Source organism: Pongo pygmaeus, chromosome 13 (genome assembly GCF_028885625.2).
Source record: "Pongo pygmaeus isolate AG05252 chromosome 13, NHGRI_mPonPyg2-v2.0_pri, whole genome shotgun sequence".
In the NCBI taxonomy this organism is placed as follows: domain Eukaryota; kingdom Metazoa; phylum Chordata; class Mammalia; order Primates; family Hominidae; genus Pongo; species Pongo pygmaeus.
This window is the reverse complement of record NC_072386.2, coordinates 55,928,381-55,952,516: the sequence shown is the minus strand read 5'-3', so window position 1 is coordinate 55,952,516 and position 24,136 is coordinate 55,928,381. Positions and strand designations below refer to the sequence as shown.

Sequence of the window (24,136 nt, the reverse complement as noted above, 5' to 3'; positions counted from 1 at the left end):
TCCAATGTGGTCACTTAGGAACCAAACGGTAGACAGGTTTTCCCGGAGCCCAGGCATTTTTGGTGGCAGGGTCAACAACGCTGGTAGAGACCTGTCTATGCACAGCCTAGGATAACATGCCAAGAAGTTTGAAACTTATCGTAAAATGGATTGGGAATAGACAAAGGATTTTAAGCTAAAGAACGATATAATCATAAAGAGAACTGGGGGTGGTATTTTGGGGGAATGATTGTGAAAAACATAATTTATTGAACATGCCCATTAGAAAAAAAGAGAGCGGGGTGTAGTGACTCACGCCTGTAATCCTAGCACTTTGGGAGGCAGAGGCTGGTGGATCACTTGAGTTCAGGAGTTCCAGATCAGCCTGGCCAACATGGTGAAACCCTGTCTCTACAAAAAATACAAAAATTAGCTGGATATGGTGGTGGGCACCTGTAATCCCAGCTAATCGGGAAGCTGAGGTTCGAGAATCCCTTGAACCTGGGAGGCGGAGGTTGCAGTGAGCCAAGATCCCGCCACAGCACTCCAGCCTGGGCAATAGAGCGAGACTCTGACTGAAAAAGAAAAAAAAGAAAAAAGGAGAGAGAGGAGTGTTTATTTCTGTAATAAATTTACTTGCTAATTCTAAACTATTCTTTAAATTAAATGTCAGCTGATTCAATTTGTCAAATCTTGGTTTCCATTACTGAAGATGAAATACTCACTGCCTAAATGGTCTCACCTGCTCGTTTTTGAAGCTAGGCAACATTTCAGGCAGCATTAACAGTTTGTCTGTTGGGACTAGAAGCTTCCTAATGTTGTGCATGGAATTTTTCTTTACGAGGGTGTTCTATCCAGATACCAAGTTTTAAACCCAGTATCTACTCTATACAGAATGTAACCAAAGCAGACTTACATAACAAGTGAATGTGGCCATACAGACATGAAAAAGTGACTTCTATCTTTTGATACCAAACTAGAAAGAGAAAAGCAAGTTCAGAGAACACATTATGACTCATCAAAGTCCAAAAAGAAAAGGTTTGTGTGAATGTAGCACCCTGTGCAGCCTCCTGGAGTCCTTCTACCCTCCAACCACATTTGCTTTTGTATGATTTTCTGCAAAACAAAACAAAAAAACCCATCATTTTCCTCCTTAACTTCAATTGTTAAATTTCGTTTTACCTCAGAGGTGAAACTCATGCTATATGTTCTACAATCGTCTTTTTGTACCAAGTGAATGACGCTGCCTTTTCATTTCTCCTGAGTTTAGGCCTTATTTTATAAAATTCGTAACTGCTAGGGTACAAACTACAAACAAGACGAATTTTTAGAGGAACGACTTGAAGGGTGATGGGGGAAGGTGGTGCTTTCTTAGACCAATGCGAAGGGAGATGGAGATGCAATATCTATATTTAATCTCTGTTCCCAATGATATATTTTATTTTCAATTCCCATAGCTGTGTGTATACAATGCGTGGATACCAACGCCTCCAAGGATGACATCAAAATTTTATATGAGCTGAAGAATATACACATATAACAAAGGGAATGTTTTCTTCTTTACTTTCCCTGTGACAAAATGCCAGAAGGAATGGACAGTTTCTTTCTCCAGGAACTTACTAATTGATTTGTTTTTGTTTTTGTTTTTTTGAGGATTTGCATGGCAAGTGGAAGTAGACTCTTAAGGGGATAAAGGGCATTTATTCACAAGGGAATAAAAGTGAAGTTATCAATTTCTGAAAATTGGCATGTGAGGTCGGCATGCCAGAGAAACAAATTAGACCCTAAAAAATTAAAACCTAATACTCTCAGTGTAATAAGCATTGCTATTAGGTTAAATCTCTTTATTAGAGACAGCTAGGTTATCTGGCTATGTTATTAGTTGCGACTTATTAGGCAGTTAGAAGTTAGTATTAATGTTACACTTTTACTACACTACTAATCTTGTTTAAAATTTCTCACTATATATTTCTCAGTTAATAGTTATACCGGCATATCCTCAGGCAGAAAAACAAGTTCTTACAATGGATCCTTCAGGGCACACTATATTCTATTTCTCTTAGCTGTGTTATCTTTTGTTGTCTTGAGGTTCACTTCAAGATAGACAGAAAATGATGAAGCTAAAGTTAACAAGCAAGTAACAAGACCTTAGAAAGCTATAGGGTGGGTGATCACCAACACTCCTAGCCATCATGAAAATGGTGCCCTAGTGGGCTCTGCTTCAGCCAGCAGTGGACCAGTGGTATAAAGAATTCTTGCTTCTTAATGACTACATGGCAGTATTTGGCGTTCTTTCCATTACTTCTTGTCTTCAACTTCTGCAGCCTGAAGTTTTAAGCATCCTAGAACTGCATTTCAGACCCAGTTGCTCAAATGGAGTCAATTTTGCAACAGTAAAATGGTCTTAAAATAGGATTTTACTCTAGGGGGAAAAATCCTCAACCAGATAGTCACAGTGCACTTTGAATGACTAATTTAAGCCATTACATTACGAAATAAGGGATAAATCATACTTTTCATAACACTACTGCATAGGAACAGTTTTAATTTTAAGAGTCAAGCATCTACATTAATCTGAGTCTAAAATAATAGGCCCCTGATTTAAAATCTCCTAACATTCTTTCACACTTCATAAAACTAAAAATAAAATTGTCTCACCAAACACTGACCTATTGGTCCGGCCAAAGTACTGTATTTCAAGGAAAATTGGAGCAAAGAGGTCTCAAAACTGCGACTTGCCAGCAAATTACAATTTGTAGCCTTAATTGGTCTTAAATGCGGGGTGAGAGGGAAGAGACTACGGTCTGTAGAAAATAAGAGATTTATTTCCCTTTTTAAATCAAAACCAGATTCCATGCTTCAGCCATCCCCTAACCCGCCAGCCCCGCCCCCAGGGTTTGTTTTTCCATATTTTTGTATATATTTAAGCGAAGATGGCAGGTGAGGGAAGGTTATAGTGCTGTATCTAGTCCACGAAGTAAACAGAGAGGTTAGGGTGGGTTTACTTATTTATAAGGCGTTCAGCCTCTCAGCTGTTTCTCCCTCGTTGGCATTTGGAAGCTTGCAGTCCTTCAGGGAAGAGACAGATTTGGCAGGAATGTTCTTTGTGCCCGCCTCCCTTTTTTTTTTTTTTTTTTTTTTTTACGGGGAATAGGGGGCAGATTTATAATGACAGCCTTGGGGAAGGGGGAGAAAAAGTTTCAGCCGGCACGACAATGCCCGTTTTTTCCACAGTCAACACTGTGCCACAAACAGCTTTGGTGCCACTCGGAGCCCTTCCCCCGTCCCCTCCCTTTCTCTCCGCAGGCTCGCACTGGCAGGCGGAGGCACAGTTAAATTCCAGCACCTTCTCCACATACCCCCAAACTACTACGCGCTATTACTACGGTTGCCCTCCCTTTTTGCTTCGCCTCCTCCCCTTCCCCAGTCTCCCTGGAGGGGCCCCGCTGCGCCCGAGGAAGAGGACTGCCAGGGAAGGGATAGCGGGCGCCCAACTCCAGCAGGGCTTGGGGCTTTCTGCATCGTGCGCAGTTTCTCTGCTCCAGGCACAAACACGGCCCGAGAGCCGGCGCCTTGCAGTCACACACGGATCCACGCATACAGTAGAGCTGTCTAGATCCACATTCTTGCACACCGCCCCCTCCTCCCCCCGCGCTCCCGGAGTCGCTGAGCTGAGCGAGTGACAGGCGCGTCCCGCCAACCCGCGCCCGGGCGGGCAGGGAGGAGCGGCGCGCGGGGCCAACTGCGGCGCGTCTTCCGGCGCCCGCGGAGGAGGCGAGGGTGGGACGCTGGGCGGAGCCCGAGTTTAGGAAGAGGAGGGGACGGCTGTCATCAATGAAGTCATATTCATAATCTAGTCCTCTCTCCCTCTGTTTCTGTACTCTGGGTGACTCAGAGAGGGAAGAGATTCAGCCAGCACACTCCTCGCGAGCAAGGTAAATATAACTTACAACTCTTTTCTCTTCTTTCCCCTCCCTTCGGCCGCCCCGCTGCAGCCGCCGCTCAAAACCCTCCGGCACCGCGCCGCCTTCGCCCGGGATTATTCATTATTATCCTAATTATTATTTATTGTGCATGCAAGGAGACCAAAACAAACAGGCGGGCCAACCGCCACAACAAAAAAAGCCCGCCTCCTCCCCGCGGGCCTCAGGTGGAATGCTCTAACGACAGCTCCCAGGCGGCGGTGGAAGAAACGAGAAAGTTTCAACCGAACCTTGCTGTTCTAATAATAACAGTAATAATTACTACTTCAAGGGGGCAAAGGAGGAAAAAAATCCCAACAAACCACAGCCTTGATCCTGAGTAGGCAGTCAGAGGCGCTGCCAACTCAAGGTTGCAACACACACATTCGGCCAGGTTGCAATCCCCCCATCCCCTTAAAAGCGAGGCGGGGGGGAGGGGGGTGGCAGCAGGAGGGGGAAGGCCTGGGGGACAGGGGAGGAGGATGGAAACGCTACTGTTCATCCCGAGCAACCCTCCCCGGAAGAGTTGGAAGGGGAACGGGAAAGGAGGGCGAGGAGCCCAGGCTGGCGGCGGGGCGCCAACGAACGCTGCTGCCACCCGCTTCCCAGGGACTTGTTTAAAGGGCTCCGGCTGCGGAGACGTGAGCGGATCGCAGCGGGAGAAGCCTGAGCTGACGCGCGAAGGAGGTAGCGGCCACTGCCGCGGGGCCGGTGCGTGCCTGATCGGAGGTGTCACCTCCACTTTCCGCGTTTCCTCCGGCGTGGATGGGGACGCTGATTGGTAGGCAGGCCTTTAGGCAAAGGGGCTGCCAGGGGGCTGCGCCCCGGGCGCTGCGGACGTCCCTGCCTCTGGTACCTGGCGGCAGCGCAGGCTCGGGTGTTAAAGTTCGGGATGTCCGGCCCGGGCCGCACTGCTAGAGGGAAGGGAGGAGGCCCCCAAGGAGGTCGGAGGTGCCCGCCAGCCTCCGTTACCCTGCCCTCCCTCTCCCCGGGTCTGTGTTCTTTTGCTTCGCGTCTTCCCCTTGCTTGCGCCGCGGGAGCTGCGGGCGTGGGGCGCCTGCGATCGTCCGGGTGCTAGGGGCGCGCCGGGACCCAGGAGAGCCACGGCGGCGGCTGCGGGCCGGGGAGGCCATGATCCGGATAATCCTGTCTGCCTGACTGTCACAAACAGGACCCGCGCACCACCGGGCAGCGGCGGTGTCGTTCGCCCGGGAAGGGGAAGGGCTGCGGTGGGGAGGGAATAGGGGGGTGGCGAGGGCGGGAGGCGGGGAGACCGAGTAGGAGCCTCCTCCCAACGATGACACGAACTCCTTCCTTCTCGCTCCCTGCTCAGGAGTTTGCTTTATTCCCATCCCAACCTGGTTTACCCCTTCCTTTGCTCTCTCCCTCCACCCGGCCGTCTTCCCTTCCTCTCGTTTGCGTTGCAAAACACGGCCATGCCATCTGCAAAGGTGTCGCGATGCACTTCCCTAAATAACCGGTCCGGCGCACCAGCCCCTCGGCGCCCTCCGGCCGCAGGGCGCACACGGAGCACAGTGCTCCCGGTGCCCCGCACCAGGCCTCGCAGCCTGGGTGCAGTTACACCGCGGAGGGCGGGGCGCGGCAGTGCGGGCTCCAGCTGACACCCGCGCCTTGGCCGGGGCACTTGGGCCGGTTTCCGGTACACGCGGGGAAATCGCCGCCTGCTAGTGTCTGATCGCTCGCCTCCGCCTCCGCCTCTGCCGCCTGGATTGCATTATTATTTTTATCCGGGTTGCCGTTTGCTGCGGATGGTGGTGAGCGCGGGGCTGGCTGGGCTGCTTGGGGGGTGGGGTGGAGGGAAGTTGGACGTGGATCAGGCAGGAAAAAAAAAGTTTGGCAGGGCGGCTAAGTAGGGTGGAGGGGTGGGAGGGGGCGGCGAGCTCCCGCGGCTCCAGCCTTCGCGCCCTCCCGGCCGGCGCGAGTGTGTCTGCGCGTGAGTGTAAGTGTGAGTGTGTGTTGTGCGCGCAGGAGCCAGTGCGTCGGGAGCAGCGGCTCGGGCAGCTGCTCCTGCCCGCACCCTCCCCTGGAGCCCGGGGAGGACAAGGCGAGGTTTGGTGGCGAGGGCTGGTGGGGGTGGCGTGTGCGTGTGGTTGTGAGTGTGTGTGTGTGCGCGCGCGAGCGGCGGAGAATCAGGAAGTCACAGCAGCGAAGCGCACACAGCACACAGACATGTTTGATTGCCGTGACATGACGCGCGCGAGGGAGGAAGCGGCAGCGGCGGGGGCCGGGCCGCGGGCTGTGGCGCGGGCCTAGAGCTGCGGCTCGGAGACCGGTTCCCGTCCGCCGGCCGCGCCGCCACCCCAAGCTCCGCGAACCCCGCGCCCCTTTTTGTTCCAAGTCCTCCAGGTAAGGAGCCTGCGCAGCCCTGCCGCCGGCTGTGTGCGGAGCTTTCCAGTTCTTTCCCTGCCAGCCCCCTCCGGTCTCCGGGCTCGCCTTTCCTGCAAAGTCAGGCAGGCGGGGGAAATGGGCTCCTTGTCCTCCGATCGATTGCGTGGAAAACTTTCCGGCGGGAGGCACCATGAGGGGGAAGAAGGCCTTGCTGGCCGCTGTTGCTTGTCAGTTCTTTATCCTCTGGGTCCGGAGACTGTGAGTCGCTGCGCCCGGGGCTGTTGCACATTCAAACTTCGGGCCTAAACGTACCTCCAACTCTCGCAGGTTTTACTCCCGCAATAAAATAAATATTCAAAGTCGTCCACTAGCTCTTGCTAGGTGTTTGGATTTTTTAAGGGAATGAGGAAGGCTTGGGAATCGAGGGAGTGGGGGTGTTGTGCAGAATCCATTCCTTATTCAATGTCTGCACCGGTTGTTATGTAATTTTAGTAGCACATGGGTGCAAAGCCTAGACTGGGCTTCTCCCCTCCTTTGTTTATATAACTTTTGGGTGAGTTTTGCAAGGTTGTCTCTTTTTTTTTTTCCTCCTCCCTGACCTGATGGAGGTTGGTGCTTTGGAAAAAGCAAAGCGACCTGGGCTAGTAATTTTATGGAGAGGTGTCATCATTGTCTCCTTTCTGGTCATTATGTAGGCATGTATGACTTTGTATGTGTACTGTTAGAGCTCAAGGAAGACATTAAGCATACACAGTTTGTTTACTGCATTGAGTGGTTATTTTTAACATTTCTGCGTTACCAATATCGAATTTCAAACTTCCATTTCAAAGGACTTAAAATTTACATCTGGTTGTGTGCCATGCTTGTCTGAACAGAATGCTTGCATAAATAATGAGATTGTTGCTTGGGTGTTGAGTAGCAGAAAATTTCTATCCAACCACCAAAGACTCAGAAGCCATTGAGAACCCTAATAATAATTTTAAAAGCCATACCCAATGTTATGTATGTGTATACTTACATATTCACATTCAAATATTTTCAGTAGTATTTTCCATCTGTTATCAGGGGGGCCACTACCAGAAGCTTGTTGGCCAGCATTGGAGTTTTAGGCTTCCAGGCTACCTCTAGCACCCTGGTGAAGTGTTAAGAGGTGTGGCAGATTTGAATCCTAGTTGCTGCATTGTTATGCAAAATGAGACACACTTTTTCTTTGAGGAATCTAATTGCTCTTTTATTCTCCTGGACTTTCCTTCTTTTTTTCCTCAAATTCTTCTTTACAATGCAAATGTTTGCTATTGTAAAGAGGGGATTTAGAGACACCTGTTAGGTCCAAAAGATACTTACTGCGGTAGACTGAGGGGAAAAATAAAAAAACAACCCAGTAGATCAGAGGTCCATCTACCTTGGGGGCATCAGAGAGATGCCATTTTTGTAAAGAACATTTAAAATGAATGAGGAATGTGGGGTATCAGAACCCTTGAAGAGGGTGAGGGGAGGGAGGGCTTCCTTCAATGTAGCCTTTCTCTTATGACTTATATCAGTAACAGCCCAGCATCAGGACTAGGTGCACTGTGGTGTTTCACAGAAAATATTCACCACAAGAGCATGTTCAAAGCAGCCTTAGATCTTTTCTTTTGTTCGTTTGTAAAGTGGTTTTTGAGCATTTCTCGTCAAGTTTCTTGAAAAGTGCTTTGACCAACACCTGAGGCTTAGAATTGACAAAAAAAAAAAAAAAAAGTGCCTGGGCTTGTATTATATTGTTAATGCTTGAATTCTATTTAAAGTATTCCTGACATGGTATAACTAGAAAGTAACACTTTTGCAGATAAGTATTTAAAATTTTTTTCTTTGATTAAGTTTAAGATAAATCGTTCTACAGACCGGTATAAAAGCATATCACATCCTTTTCTAAAAGGTAATTGTGATGCTCCTTATATCACTGTAATATTTTGACATTTATTATTATGTATTACAGCAAGAGCATAAAAATAAGACTTTTATAAATTATAAAAGTGGTGCTGTCCTCCAGTGTTTTCTTGTTTTTTTTTCTCCTTTAGAAGTCTTCTTTGTAAACAAGGGCTTTGTCAAACTCTCCTGGGTCAGCAGCTTTTTGATACCCCAGAGAAATAATAAATCACTATTTATGACATCTTGACATGCTGCCATGAGGACAACTGAATTATCACATATGTAATATTAAGGACTGTTTCCCAGCATTTGCAAGTGGAAGGCATGTTGGTAGGACCTAATTTAACCACTTTAAGATTTGGTTCTGTTTCTGGTCAACATGATTTTAAGGGACGATAGGGGCAAATTCTTTGGTTAACTTGAGTTACCTTAGAAAACTATATGAGTTACATTTCTTTTCTGCTGTATTTCTTGTGAACAGATAAGAAAATTTCCCTAGTATGAAAGCCACATTTGGGGTCTATTTCTGATTTCTCCTTTTTAATGTAAAAGAATTATCTTCTAAATTGTTTTTTTTTCCCCTTAAATATTGTGTTTTGGAGATGTTTTTGGCCAATAGAGGATGTGAATTTTCTGTCATTTTTGGAAGTGTTCTTATTAGGGGACTCTAACCTTTAGCTGGTTAATAAAGTCATGGGTCATTCCCTAAGTAGTTGTGAATAGAAAATACACATGGTGGTAATTTATTTGATAGCATATTTAGGAAGGCTTGGAGTGATTATTTTTTCTGTATAGAAACTTATGACTTTATACTTACTAGGGACTATAGGAGTCTAAAACTATGTTCTGCCAGAGTCATTATGAAAGAGAGCATATTTATTTACGTAAGATATTTATCATTAAGTTAAATGGGATCTTGCAACCTGGGTTGGCAAAACTGCAGCTTTCTTACTGTTTATTATGACTTTATTATTACCCATGTTAATATAGCACTTTTCCTTGAAAGTGTAGGATATGTTAAAGAGAGCTTTTAAGTAGTAAAAGTTATAAATATATCGTCAAAGATGCTTGAATAATTATACCTCAGAAAAACATACAATAGAGCCAATGAAATTCAGGAACAAAATAGCTGGTCTTTTGAATGTTTGATATAAACACCTCATTAATTTACACATTTGGAGTGACGGTTTAGATATGGAATACAAGATTTTGGCCTGAAACTCTGACATAATGTCCTTCTGGACTTCTGGGTTTGTAATACATCATTATATAATTGAAGCCTAGTATGAATTAGGATATTTTATTAGATAGCTGCGACTTCCAGAATATTTGAACAATTGTAATCTGGCTATATACCTGTAAGGTTTACAACATTTTTAAAAACCACAATATTCTATAGTATTTTTAGGTGGATTAGTATCAATTTAAGCATCAGTCTTATGCCAGTATGTCATCTACATCTATGCAAGCACTAATATTTTAGAAACTTTTTAGAAACTGGCCTAATTTAAATATGGGCTGGCCCTTTTGTAAGTTGATGAATGGGACCCACAGAAGTTGAAATAATATTTAAAGTTTGAAAACCATTAGATATAATTGAAACTCCCTCCTTTAAATAAAACAAAAACAACTGAATTCAGAATTTGGGATTCAAAATTACTTGAAAATGATAAAAATTTCTAACCAAAAAGGAACGTCATATGTTGGCTTACAGGTTATCCCAGGGAAATTCCATATCAGTTTGCACTTAAAATGTATTTTTCTGGTTCAGGATGATTATATATTTCTTTACCTACTTGGTGTGGTATATTTCAGTTTTTACCATCCCACTGGGAGATGCGTTATCACACCTGGATATTGGATGTCCAGAAGGAAAGCCCTCTCCCGTCTTCCCCCTGTGCTTTGTTGAACTGGATATGTAATAAATGGCTTTGCAAATAGTCACAATTATTTTGTGGCATGCTGTTGTGCTATACTAAAAGACCATTAAGCAAAGTCCAAAATTCTGTAAAAAATAGATGATCTGTAATTGATAATTTGTGTGTTTTAAAGAATGTGCCTGAACATTTAATATTGTATTTATAATAGCATATTGAATACAAGTAACAAATGGTAAACTGCATGGGCCATGTGATACACAGAGAGAGATCAGGGTGAGCTTTCTTGAGTTGATGGGGTAGATAAGGTCTTTGAGATGGGATAAGGTTGCTGTAGGGGGAGGGCAGAGGTGGGGGTGGTGGCATCTGAGCATCCCAGATCAGAAGAAAGCCCCGAATCACAGAGACCTGGCGAGATCACAGAGACCCGGCCTGAAGGAACGTGGAAAGACCAATGTACCTGTTTTGACCGGTTGCCTGGAGCAAGAAGTTCCAGTTGGGGAGAATTTTCAGAAGATAAAGTTGGAGATTGTGGAAAGACTTGACTTGCAGGCTAAAGCATGAATATTTTATCCAATCTGTATTGGAGGCTTGTCTCAGAAGTTTTGAGCAAGGGAATACATGAACAAAGCAATATTTTAGATTAATCTGGCAAATTGTGGATTCAAGTCCAGAGTGGGAATTGAAGCCGTTAGAAGGATCCTGGCAATAATGCGAGCATATAGTAGCTCACAAGGTGTCTTCATATCTCATATTTTATTTGATTCATATCAAAATTGAAGTTGTAGTCAGCTCCTATTATACCTATTTTGTAGGTAAGGAGCTTGAAACTCAGAGAGGTTAAATGAACTCATTTGTTGATTTTTTAAAAGGCATAGTAACATCATTAATGGCTATTATCCATTTTAACTGCAATCAACTTGGAGTTCATTGTTGAACTGTTGTTGCAACTGTGAAAGGCAGGGCCAGTTGACTGCATTTCTGAGTGCCTATGATACAACTTTAGTTCATTCGGCATATGATGGTTGAGTTTTACCCTTCAGTAAAAATGTGCCATTTCAACCACAGGTTTTTAAAGTATGTATTTCAGACTCTTCTTTTTATATGTTTAAAGTATAAATAAACTTATCTTGGCAGTCAGAAAAGGAAGTGGCTATTGTTGATTCTTATCAACATCCAGAATGAGGTTGCTTTGCAAAAGGGCCTAACGTAGGAGAGACAGGCATATGTGTAAATATACGTGACATATTACCTTTCAGGGTGTCATGATTTGAAACTAACTTTTTTTTGTTTAGTTTGTTAGCTTTTGTTTTGACCAGTTTGCCCAGCCCTTTGGGTTCCACTGAATTTTAAAAGTGATGGTCATCTGTGATTATCTTTATAACTACTAATGGACATGAGTCTTAGAGTAGAGGATGCTTTGCTCTAAAGGGTTTCTAACACTTAGGTTTTCTTATAAATTCCCTTTTTAAAACGATTTTTCCTTTGTGGGATCATTGTCAGTCCTCATGGAAGAGGCCATGAAATTGCATCTCAGGTAGACTCTTTTGAGATGGCAACTCATGGTATCTATAAAGGTGGTAATGTTAAGAGCTAGGATCCTATTAAGGCAGTGTCTGAGGTTCATGGGGGACTAATTAGCTGCTGCCGAGTTTGTTGTTATCTTCTGTTGTGCACAGAACTGCCTCACAGCCTTTGCCAAGTCTGACTCTGGGCAAGGACCATTCCCAAGGCAGTTTATTTAAAGTGAGGGCAGCAGCTCACCCACATCCTAATTTGTTTCCCTGATTGAAAGATGAAGGAGAGTTCACAGAAGCCCAAGGAACAGAGCAAAGTTTTAATCCAACAACTTTTAAAAAACATATTTGACTTTGAAACGAATGGGAAAGTGTCGTGAATAACCCCAAGAATGCTAAAGAAATGTTCTCAATGATTTTCTAGGGTCTTGATGGAGCAACTTATAAGGTTAACTTTAGAACCCAGTGCGATTTGTGTCTGTGGTACAAATCACATTATGCATTGTTTAAAGTTGCACAGCTCAGACCAAGAAGCAGCGTGGGCCTTGGTAATGTTTCACCGCTTATCCAGACAACCTTGGCCTCTAAAAAAGAAACTTCGGGTAGATTTATTTCCTTTATCTGCATTGCTGTTCTCCTTACCCCCACACTGCTTCCCCATTAAGAATAACAGTGCTTGAGGCCCAGTTCTGAAGATGTTGCTACTTCTTGTGGGTGAATTATCAATTCATTTACAGAGAAAGCCACATAGAAAACAAGAGGCAGCCCTTCAGGTCAGGGGAGATGTTCTGAATCAGCAAACAGACATAAAAAGAACTCTTATCTTAACTATCTCCTGAACCTTGCAGTTCTCCTGTAACAGCCAGAACACTTTAATAAGACTGGGATATTCTTAGAGATGTGGACTGGGCCTAACTTTTATTTCTGATATTCTACCTTTAACCTGGACCTCTAAGTTTTTCTGTAAAGTGAGCTGTGAAAAAAGACAGACTGGAGATCCAAGATTTCCTTGTGCTTTCTTATGAAGTTTGGTGAAGAGCAATTTAAGAGATATTGTCAAGGTTGGTGTGCTGCCCCAAACTCTGCGACTAGAAACCAAAAGTTTCTAGGGAACTTTTTTTCTTTTTTTTAAACTTAAAGGCCTTGCTGAAATGCTACCTTCTCTATTACACTTTACCTAATTCCTTTCTCTCCTCTACCCTCTGAGCTAAAAGTAATGTCTCCCATTCAATGACTGTGTTGGATAGTTTGGCTGTACCCCTCCGTGTCCTGCAGGATCTTTCAATATTTTTCTCTTGTTGCTGCTTACACACAAGTCTGATTTCCCTATCAGACTTCCAGAGTTGTGGGGTAAGCCTTCTATTCCTTTTTGTACCCCCTGCATGCCTTGTACCTAGTAGATACTCGGTATAGTAACTAAAACATCATCGACCTTTTCAGTTTATGACATTGTCTTCTTTTCATATTCCAGGGCTTCTCTTTACTTCTCTGGCCTGTGATAAGTTAATGTATTATCACAACCAAAGCCTAGTCCTTGCAAGATATCCCTTCCACTGTTTCTGACTTTTTTTTCTTTGGCTTCTACTTTCTACCCCCGCACGTTGCTCTGGCCTGGTGAAAACTCTGGTGGAAACATGGCTTGCTTGATCCGTGTAATAGCTCAGTGTTGGGCTGGGAGTCAAGGGATAAAAGGTTCTGCCTGCGGTTTCTCTCCTGTTGCAGATGTGACTTTGGGCAAGCCATGTTTTCCCTTTCTGCCTTATTGCCCTCATCTTTTCAATGGGATTGTGGCAAAATGTCTCTTCAAGTCACCATTAGGAAACACATGCAGGTGTGTTCAAATATTACTCCACATGTGGGGGTCTTTGGTGTTTCTGTTGATTACAATTAGACTGTAAGACACAAGTTTTGTCATGGTTGGAGTGGTGACCCTTAAAATTCCATGAAGTTGAACTCCTTTTAATATGCAGATGGCTGTGCTGAGCCTTTCAGCTAAGGGCAGAGGATGGAGATTTGGGCTGAGGGAGGATAACTGTGGTGTTTGGAGCTCTGGCAAGCTCCTCTGGGGCCTCTTCTTTTTAAAAACACACTCTCTAGTTGTGAATGTAGGAAAGTGGGAAGTAAGGACGAAATCAAGACAGTATACTGCTGAGAAATTCTTGCCTAAGAACGTAGTGGTTTGGCCCTCAGGGAGTCCTGGTCTCGGGGAGGGTGGGGACCAGCAATGCATGTGTATGGGGAGGTTGCTGTGCCCCCCTCTCCCCAGATACATTTTTGTCATTATGTTGTTAGCCACAGACACATAATTGTGGAACAGGTCGTTCTTTTCTGTGACTACGTGAAACTCCCTCCTTCTCCCAACACAAAATAAAAATAGATTTTGTGTGTTATTATGTGAGCAGACCTACCGCTGCCCTGTGAAGTCCATCTGGGCCCTCTCCTCCAGCCCGCCCTACTATGCTTACTGCTCTCATCATCACCCTATCTCTATTGTCTCATTAGTGCTTTGGAGAAGAAAGGGGCAGAGAGTCCAGGGGATACCGGCAGGGCTGGTGAGGGAGAAGCGGAGTTGGCCAATACTGGACTTTAAACCTTAATCATACTAACTTAGTAATGATGTGCTGCTTGAGACTAGCACCTCTTTCTAATTTATTTCCCCAGGTTTCTTCATACTGTGGGAAAGTTTAATTACATACTTGAACTGTAAAATAAAGTTGCCACCCGAAATGAAGAGGAAGAATAAGAGGCCAGGATTATAGGCCTCATCTTAGAGAGTCCTCCCCTTGGGTATACTTGGGTGATGGTAGCCACAGCAGATCCTAGGGCAGCCCTGATTTTGCCTTGGAAGTCCATTAATGGACTTTCCAACACACAGGTTTGGATGAAGTCTTCAAGATGCTCTGGAGGCAGCAGGCATCAAGTCATGGATGGACAGCTGGAAGGGACCTTTGAGATACTCCTATCCTGACCCTAGAGGAAGTCAAGTCACGAGACGAAAGGCACTTTTCCCAGGGCCCCAGAGTTGGTGGTGACCCTGAGACCAGAACCCAGGTCTCTCAGCTCCCAGTGGGACATCCATGAATATCACATCATGTTCTATGAGAGTCCGGATCTCTGCCATTCATTAGTTATATGGTACAGGGTACATTTCTTAGTTTGTTAAACTGTACTGTTAGTCTGAGCCACACACATTCATTGAAGTCCAGGCATCTGAGGTTCTCTTCTTATTAAATAGTTTCCTATATAACATGTTCCTATATTAACATTCCAATTATATGCCCGTAATTTTCCACTTCCCTTCTAACATGTTTTCCCTCTAAGACGTTTTTAATAGTTTCCTTTAACAAAAAAAATGAGGAGCATTTTTATGGGACTATATATGAGTAATTACAACATTCTCTGAGATTCCCAGGTGGAAATGATAATGCATGAGGAAAGTAGCGTTATGGGCTAATATATATTAGAATTTCATATTTAATACACATCAATTATATTAAATGTAGGAATATCAGCCTACCTAACTTCAGTATTTGTATCTTCATTGTTCAAACTCGTGGTATATTACTTTAATACCTATTGAAGCTGATTTCAGTGTAAACCATAACAGGAAGTAAGCAATTTCCTTTTATTCACTAAAAAATAAAAGGGTGTATTAGTGTGCTGATATACATGAAAGAGCATTATATCTTGTAGTAGCCCTGAATTGACGTCAGCTTCCTAAATTTAAAATGCTGACTGAACCTGTGTGAGGTGGTGGAAAGCAAAAAAAAAAAAAAAAAAAAAAGTCCCGTCTGCTTTGTTCATCACAAGGAATAAATAATAACATTGCGCTCTCTAGTGAATTCAAGGCAGTAATTCACTGTTGAGGCTCCCCTGTTGTTTAGAAGCCACTTGTACTGGGTTCCCTTAGTCCTCTTTTGATCCCCTGCTTATGATCACTCTGAAGTAGCCTTTGACTGCTTCCTGTTTTAGCTCTAATTTACTTGTCAAAATGGCCTAAATTCTTGCCTACATTTTAAGGATTTCTTTATGGGAACCCAACTCAAACACTGATGACTCTGTGGTTTTTATTTATAAAATTAACTGAAGCTGGCTACAGTGGCTCACGCCTGTAATCCCAGCGGTTTGGGAGGCTGAGGTGGGAGGATCACTTGAGGCCAGGAGTTCAAGACCAGCCAGGGCAATATAGTGAGACTCTGTCTTTACCAAAGATAAGAAAAAATTAGCTTGGCATGGTGGCGCCACCTGTAGTCCTAGCTACTTGGGAGGCTGGTCGGGGAGGATCACTTGAGCCTAGGAGTTTGAGGCTTCAGTGAGCCATGATCTCTACTGTCCTCCAGCCTGGGCAATAGAGAGAGGCCCTGTCTCTAAAAATATGAAAAATTAAAATAAAGTTAAAATTAAAAAGTCGATTTTATTAATAGTTGGCCCTTGAAATTTACTCTGCAGTTGATTCATCAGATAATTTTTGAGCTATGACTATATGCTGGTTGAGGTGCTGGGAACGTGGAAGGGAAACTGAGCATGGCCTGCCTTCATGGCCCTCATACTCTAGAGATTCAGTGCAAGTGACGGGTCGCTAGGAGTGGAAAGAATGTGTTTTGTGTACTGCCCCTCCAGCCCGTCATTCCACTGTAGGTAAAGAGCCCTGCTATGGTGACCAAGCCACCACGGTCTCATTCCATCTCTGCCACTAAACAATGGGTAAGCAAATCACTTAGGGTATGTCATTCTGTATTTTGTGAGGCTGACAGCAAAAAGTTTCTCCATGTACAGGTGTGTGCCTCCAAGGTAACATCATAATATAGAACAATTACTGTTGCTAGTGGAATTCAGCTATCTTGCTGGCATCATTGATCTCTATCAGAATGTGGAAAACAGCTTATTTACTCATTCTGGCTCATATCCAAGATGCAGTTGTACCCACTCTATGAGGCATTTCCAATGGGGATGCCAAGAAGCCTTAAAGTGTGGGTGGTGGAATATAGTTCTGCTGAAATTGTAGAACCAGAATTTCCACACCTCATCTGTGGTGAGCTCTGATCCAGTAGTCATGGATGACTTCTCTCAAGGATTCTTGACCAGAGCCAGGTCTGGCTCAGACCTGAGGATCTGGTCCAGACCAGAGGATCACATCTTAAACTGTCGCTCCTGATCACTTCTGGTAGAGTGGAGTTGGTGGGGAAAGTAATGCTGAATAAGGGTGGCCGTTTGTTGTGCTGAGACTACAGCTGTGTTTTTCACACGTGTCATTGCATTGAAATCTGAAAAGAAGAAACATTAAATGACGTAGCTAGTAATTACATATATGAGTATTTGAACCCATATTTGTCTGATTCCTATAGCCTTTGCTTTTTTCATGATTGGGACTTCTCTTTCATTCTCAAATTAGAAGACTGTATTTTTCCCTGTTTAACTATCTTGAAGTTTTGAATGCCCACTCACTTATGAAAATGAGTCTTGGTTGGATACTTTTTAAAGGGTTCTGTATTTTAATGGCTTTGTGGGGGTTAATGACTTGTAAGGTGTCCAAGGCAGTAAGTAATGGAGAGCATCTGTTGACTTCAGTAATAAATTTCAAACTTGTTTAGAATTCTGCTTATGTGTTAAATTTGAGTTTCTCCAGTGAGCCTTTTTGTATCTTAGATGATTTATTTTTTTCTGGGGAATCATTTAGTGTGTGTGTTTTTTTTAAACAAGTGGTCTTCACAAAGACTAGGGCAGATGGATGTATATCACACTCACTCAAACATCTGGACTAGACAGGGCAGCTCTGATGTTTGTTACAGAAATGGCACCATCAAATGCTAACAACTGTTTTATTCTGATCTTAACATCATGTTTAAAACATGCCTTCCTTTTTTCTGCTTTTCAACTTAGCATTACTCTACTGACTGGCAGAGACAGGAGAAGTAGATGTCCACGCCCACAGACCCTGGTGCGATGCCCCACCCAGGTCCTTCGCCGGGGCCTGGGCCTTCCCCTGGGCCAATTCTCGGGCCTAGTCCAGGACCAGGACCATCCCCAGGTTCCGTCCACAGCATGATGGGGCCAAGTCCTGGACCTCCGAGTGTCTCCCATCCTATGCCAACGATGGGGTCCACAGACTTCCCACAGGAAGGCATGCATCAAATGCATAAGGTAAGAGTTTGTTCTCCCATTCAAACTCAACTTCTGATAAGTGGATGGCTAATATTTCTGATAACCCCATCCCCCTTTCTACTGTTGTTAACAAGAAAATCATGCAAGATCTTTGTCTTGTATATCTTATATATTATTAAAAACGCATATTGTGAGGTACTTTTATTGCTACAGATGTTGCACCAGTTGTGAAGATCAGATGTGGGCTTTTTAAAATACTGACATAGACTATGCAGTTCTGATAAGTAGATCCTGTGATTTGTGGGTTGAAGGTATTTTTATCTTGGTGAATTAGTGTATTAGTCTATAAGTCTTATTTTTTCCTATCTGTGTTAAGTAACTTATCCACTAATGAACATACTGAAAATTATTCTTTCCTAAAAAGGTTGACATTTATTAACAAAAATTAGATCCCAAAGAGTAAAAGGAAAAAGTCCTTATCTAAAGGATTTTTTGAAGAGAGCTTTATTGAAATTAAATAGTTTCTAGGGAATCCTTAAAATGCACATTGCTGTCTCTCTGTGAAGCACTTTTATTCTGGTTTTGGAAGAAGGTTCTGATTTTTGCAGAGCTCACGTCCAGCTGTTTATTTCTGGACTAAGGTTATAATTATCCTTTATTTATGAGGCTTGGATTGTTGCTGTGCGGATGATCATATCTGTACAACTTGGCATTATGCCTTCACAGGAGATGCAAAGAAGAGAGAACAGCCTTTTGAGAAAGTAAACAAGATCCTCTGTGACAGTTTGCTTTGAAAGTAAGCAATAGCCAAGAAAAATCTGAGGACATTACATACTACCTGAAGGTTTTGCCTAATGAGACACGTAGAGGTTTTACACTCCTTGGGATGATATCACAGGTGGATAGGGTGGCAGGGCTGCTTCTTGACATTAAGTAGTTGTATTCATTAGGATTCTCCAGAGAAACGGAACCAATGGGAGATAGAGATATATGTAAAAAGAGACTTATTATGAGGAATTGGCTCACACAATTATGGAAGCTGAGAGTTCTATTATCTGCAGTCACCAATCTGGAGAGCCAGCAGAACCGCGGTATAGTTCCAGGCTGAGTCTACAGGCCTGAGAACCAGGAGAACTGATGATGTGAGTTCCAGTCTGAGTCCAAAGAGCCAGAAGAGTCAATGGAGTAAGTTCAAGTCTGAGGGCAGGAGAAGACCCAACTTAAGCAGTCAGGCAGAGAGAAAGCTTCTCCTTTCCTCTAGCTTTTTTTTTTTTTTTTTTCTATCAGGCCCTCCATGGATTTTGGGTGAGGCCCACCGACATTGCTGGAGGCAATCTGATTTATTCAGTCTAACAATTCAAATGATCTCATCCAGGAGTACCCTGACAGACATACCCAGAAATAATGTTTAATCAAATATCTAGGCACCTGAGGCCCAGTCAAGTTGACACATAAAATGAACCATTACAGTAGACAAGCCGTGGAAGATCCTGGCTTAAAACAAAAAGATTACCACAGAAAAGAGCAAGTCTTTCCTCCAGTTACATAGGACGTTAGGTCAGTTTTAGGGTAGGGCATCAGAGCCCAAAAAGGAAGATCCTTTTGTTAAAAGTGTTGTAATTTGATGATTTTTCAAATCAGGAAAGTAATATATGGTTATTTTGAAAAGGAAAACAATACTGAGATAAACAGATAATCCTACCTTCACCCCAAGTAACAGCTTGTTGTACATGCTTTTTCTATCTTACTTTTCTGTATATTCATTAAAAATACTGTGTAAGCACAGATATGTATATATTGGTGTTTTTTTGTTTACTTTTCTTTTACTATTATAGAATCATATTGTCTCTGTTAATTACTCTGTAACTTTCTTTTTTCATTTAAAAATGTATTATGGATATCCCTATAACATTCCCTAGTTTTCTGTCTCCTTTTTTAGCAGATAAATTTGTTAGCTTGTCAGAGATCTAGAGAAATAAAGCTGCCCGTTTTCCATGTCATATTTTTCAGAGGACCTATTGAACATATTGACATCCAAGTCCTGAAATTGTTTTGTGTTTAGGTTAAATTAATTTGGGAGCTATATTCTGGATCTGATCAATGACTTGTAAACCTTCCTCTAAGTGGCTTACATAATTTCAGAATAATTTGAAGATGGCTCACCTTCAAAATGAAAGATAAAATGTGACGGAAATACTTAGCTAAACTTTATTGTTCTTTAGCAGTTAAAAATTCAATGTGTGAGTGTTGGGTCAGTGTTATGTTTTTCTCCTGGATTGTTTTTATTAATTGTTATCTCTTCTGATCCCTTCATTTTATGTCCTAGCATTTTTATTACACTTTCTCATATTCTCTCTACCCTCTTAAATACTCCCTTTTTTTGTTTTGCTTTGCTCACATTCTGTGAGTTTTGCATTTTTTGCCATCCTGCTTCTCCTTAGCCCCAGCCCCTCAGATAGTTCCCTGCGTGAGGACATGGGTGAGGGTTTAGAGCTCACACCTGCTGACCAGATGCCTTCACTTTTTTCCATTCTTTTTATAGGCAGTTTTATTTCTTCTCTTATTCTTCCTTCTTCCTCTGAGGCTTCAGCTTTTTGCTTTTCAACATTACTGGAAATAAATAAACAAGTGGCCTAAATACATCTGCTGTGTTGCTTTGATTTCCTCTCTATTATTACTATTTAACAGACTCAGTGACACTCTTTATACCAGATTCTTCCCATTTTTCTTCCAAACATCCTCTTTATGATACATTTTTCCTCTTTTCAAGTGCGTACTTTTGACTCTGCAGAAATTAACTTTCTTTTCTCCAAAACTGCAAACACTCATACTTTCTTGCTTGAAGTCATTTGGTTTCTATAAACTCCTGGAAATATTTCTTTCAGGCTGTTTTGAAAATTGCTATTACAGTCTGGGGAGGAATAGACTTTTCCTTTTTCAAACACATGCTTCATTGCCCAATTCTGGATTGGATTAATGTCGATTCAATAGCTGTTTATTGCATGTCTGTCACGTATTATGCCTCAAGTTTTGGGTCCAGCCCCTGTGTTCATTATTTATTTCCAAACTGTGCCTTTAACCTTTTCCATTCCTCCTCCCTCTGTAGTACAGCTTTATCTATTGCACACACTTTCCCTTTCAGTATTCAATCCCCGTTCACGGCTCTGTCCTGTCTGTTCCTCTCTTTCCAACTGCCATGGAACCCTGTGGTTTCAACTTTTAAACTTTCCATCGTTCCTTCCCTTCCAATGAAGAAAAATTACCAAAAACTGGATCATCACAGCTGTGCCAAACAGCCTTCCTTCAGACTTCAGACTAACTTCAACATATAACAGGTTTCAAGATTACTTACCGGGGTATGGAAAAATAGCCTATATTTGTCTACCTTGTGACCAGGACTTCATTTTCATTGCCTGTTTTGATATTACAAAACAACAAAAAAAACCAACCCTCCGTTGTTTAAAGACTTAACATTTGACTTACAGATAGTTTGCTGATCCTTTTGGTCTAGTCTCTTTTTTTTAACTCTAGAATGGGTAGTAAATGATAGTGCCACACTTTTGAAGAACTTAGGAAGGGGTCTGAAAACTCCAAATAGAAATATTTTACCTTATAGAGGTGTCTAACTAATGTCCTTTAAATGTTTCAGCCCATCGATGGTATACATGACAAGGGGATTGTAGAAGACATCCATTGTGGATCCATGAAGGGCACTGGTATGCGACCACCTCACCCAGGCATGGGCCCTCCCCAGAGTCCAATGGATCAACACAGCCAAGGTTTGTGTCCGCTGCACGCCTGATACTGGTTCCCCAGCATAGTCTTTCAGTCTTTCCTGTTGGATATTTTAATTATGACTTCCAAAGAATGTGTCTAAGGAATATTGAACCTAGCAGGTTTCTTTTCCTTATGGAACTCTACCTCCATCCTCACCAGTACAACCTGATGATTTATATGGGAAATTTTATTTCCGAAGTCCTAGTGATTTTACTAGCCACCATGTGTTCAAGCAGTCTGCAAAGAGCTCTATGTACTTTATCCAGAATCTTTATCGTGATCTTTTAAGGTAAATTATGTTATCCCAGTTTTATAGATAGAGAAGATAAAGCTGGACAATTTTGCTAAGTTTTGTTTTGCTAAGTTTTGTTTTGCTAAGTTTACATGTCCAGTTGGTGACAGGGCCAGAAAGAGAGTCTAGGCCTGCTTCCCAGCAACAGTGTAGATGTGAAGGTAAGGTGAACCACCTGTGTCCCTTGAATTGCATGCTTATCCATTGTCTATAAGGCAGCTTTATCTGGCAGTGAAATTACATGTCATTTCTGGTGGGTGGCTGGGCCTGCCATAGCAAATTACCATAGCAAAGAGAAATGTATTCTCTTATATAATTCTGGAGGCAAAGTCTGAAATCAAAGCATCAGCAGGCCATGCTCTCTCTGAAGGCTTCAGAGAAGACTCCTTCCTTGCTTCTTCCTAGTTTCTGGTGGTTGCCAACAATCCTTGGCATTCCTGGACTTGCAGATGCATCACTGCAATCTCTGCCTTAGTATCCACATGATATTTTTCCTGTGTGTCTGTCTGTGTCCAGATTTTCTTCTTTTTATGGGGACCATTCATTGGATTAGGGCCTTCCCTAATGCAGTATGGCCTCATCTTAACGTGATTACATCTACAAAAATACTGTTTCAGGCCGGGCCTGGTGGCTGAAGCCTGTAATCCCAGCGCTTTGGGAGGCTGAGGCGGGCAGATCACAAGATCAAGAGATCGAGACCATCCTGGTCAACATGGTGAAACCCCGTCTCTAGTAAACATACAAAAATCAGCTGGACGTGGTGGCGCAAGTCGGCAGTCTCAGCTACTCGGGAGGCTGAGGCACGAGAATCGCTTGAACCTGGGGGCAGAGGTTGCAGTGAGCTGAGATCGCACCATTGCTCTCTAGCCTGGCGACAGAGCAAGACTGCGTCTCAAAAAAAAAAAAAAAACTATTTCAAAGTAAGGCACATTCCCAGGTACTAGGAGTTAGGACTTCAACATATTTGGAGGAGGGGGGGACACAATTCAACTCACAACAATGGCTAAATCAGTATATGGCATATTTCTTTTCTTCTTCATACGTAACAAGTCCTCTTTCTTTTCTTCACTGTTGAAAACTATTCAGGTACCTCAAAGCCTTTTAATACAGTGTAGCCTGATTTCAGAGTCATTATGTGCTCATTTCAACATGTGACGGACATGAGTTAATCTAGCACTAATTAACATTAATATGTAGATATTCCAATTCAAGGTTTATGGTTTATGTGTTGCTATATATAATCCTGTGTAATTAACGTGTGTGTCCTCTATCCATGATCAGATATCCATCCACTCGAGGGAAGACTTTTGGCTGTGAGGATTTAGAGAAGTCTATGCATAGTTATTTTCTTTTTGAAATATAAATAGGCAAGTCATGGAGGCATAGGAGTGCCTCCCCACTAGTATTTGAACAGGCTTTTGAACATCCCAGACTCTTATCTGAATTTTGGTGGCAGGCAGTCATAATTGTTGCAGATAACTCATAGAATCTTGACCATGTCAGAAGAGCAGCCTAAAGCACTGGGACTTTTTGCAGTACAAGAACAAATTTGACTCATTCACTGTTATGAATGAAGTAAGACAATATTTCCAGGCTTATCATTTAAATTTGAAGGGGCCAAGTATGTTCATGGAGCTAATATAAGCCTTTATTTATTTATTTATTTATTTATTTATTTATTTATTTATATTTTTGAAGCACAGTCTCCCTCAGTTGCCCAGGCTGGAGTGCAGTGGCATGATCTCAGCTCACTGCAACCTCTGCCTCCTGGGTTCCAGCGATTCTCCTGCCTCAGCTTCCTGAGTAGCTGGGACTACAGGCGTGTGCCACCACACCCAGCTAATTTTTGTATTTTTAATAGAGACAGGGTTTCACCATGTTGCCCAGGCTGGTCTTTGAACTCCTGACCTCAGGTGATCCACCCTCCTCAGCCTCCCAAAGTGCTGGGATTGCAGGCATGAGCCACCATGCCTGGCTTTAAACCTTTATTTTTAATACCTGGGAGGTATAGATGAGTAATGTTTAGTGATTCTTGAAGCCAGGTGCTTACTTTTTCTGCTCCTGTTGTTGCAGTAGCTCTAATAGTGGAGTCCTAGGAAAACCTGAAAACTAAAACCTCTTTAAATGCACAAATCATAATTGAGAGCATTTTTACTTTTATTTCTGTGATCACTTGGCTCCCCTCTTCAACTTGAGAATGATGTCTTATTTATCTTGGAATCCACAACACTTGGCATGATATCTAGCACATGGCTAGATATTAGTAAATTTTGTTCAGTTAGGTGTGGAAGTTTGTGTTAAAGAGTCAACAGTTTAAAATGATCTCAACTTTTATATAATTTCAATGAAGTATAATAACTTTAAATGCAAAGG

The 24,136-nt window shown here is 42.8% G+C and overlaps 1 protein-coding gene across 8 annotated transcripts in view; it reads left to right on the top strand.

Annotated features, from left to right (window-relative positions):
- Window positions 1-24,136, top strand: part of SMARCA2 (SWI/SNF related, matrix associated, actin dependent regulator of chromatin, subfamily a, member 2) — a 215,994-nt gene that overhangs the window by 34,311 nt on the left and 157,547 nt on the right. For 2 of the 8 annotated variants that reach the window (XM_054502680.2, XM_054502673.2), the window contains exons 1-3: window positions 3,729-3,914; window positions 17,473-17,733; window positions 21,344-21,473. In XM_054502680.2, the coding sequence (XP_054358655.1) occupies window positions 17,509-17,733; window positions 21,344-21,473 (355 nt within the window). In that variant the 5' untranslated portion in view covers window positions 3,729-3,914; window positions 17,473-17,508. The other 6 variants (XM_054502677.2, XM_054502678.2, XM_054502675.2 and 3 more) reach the window with 6 other exon arrangements.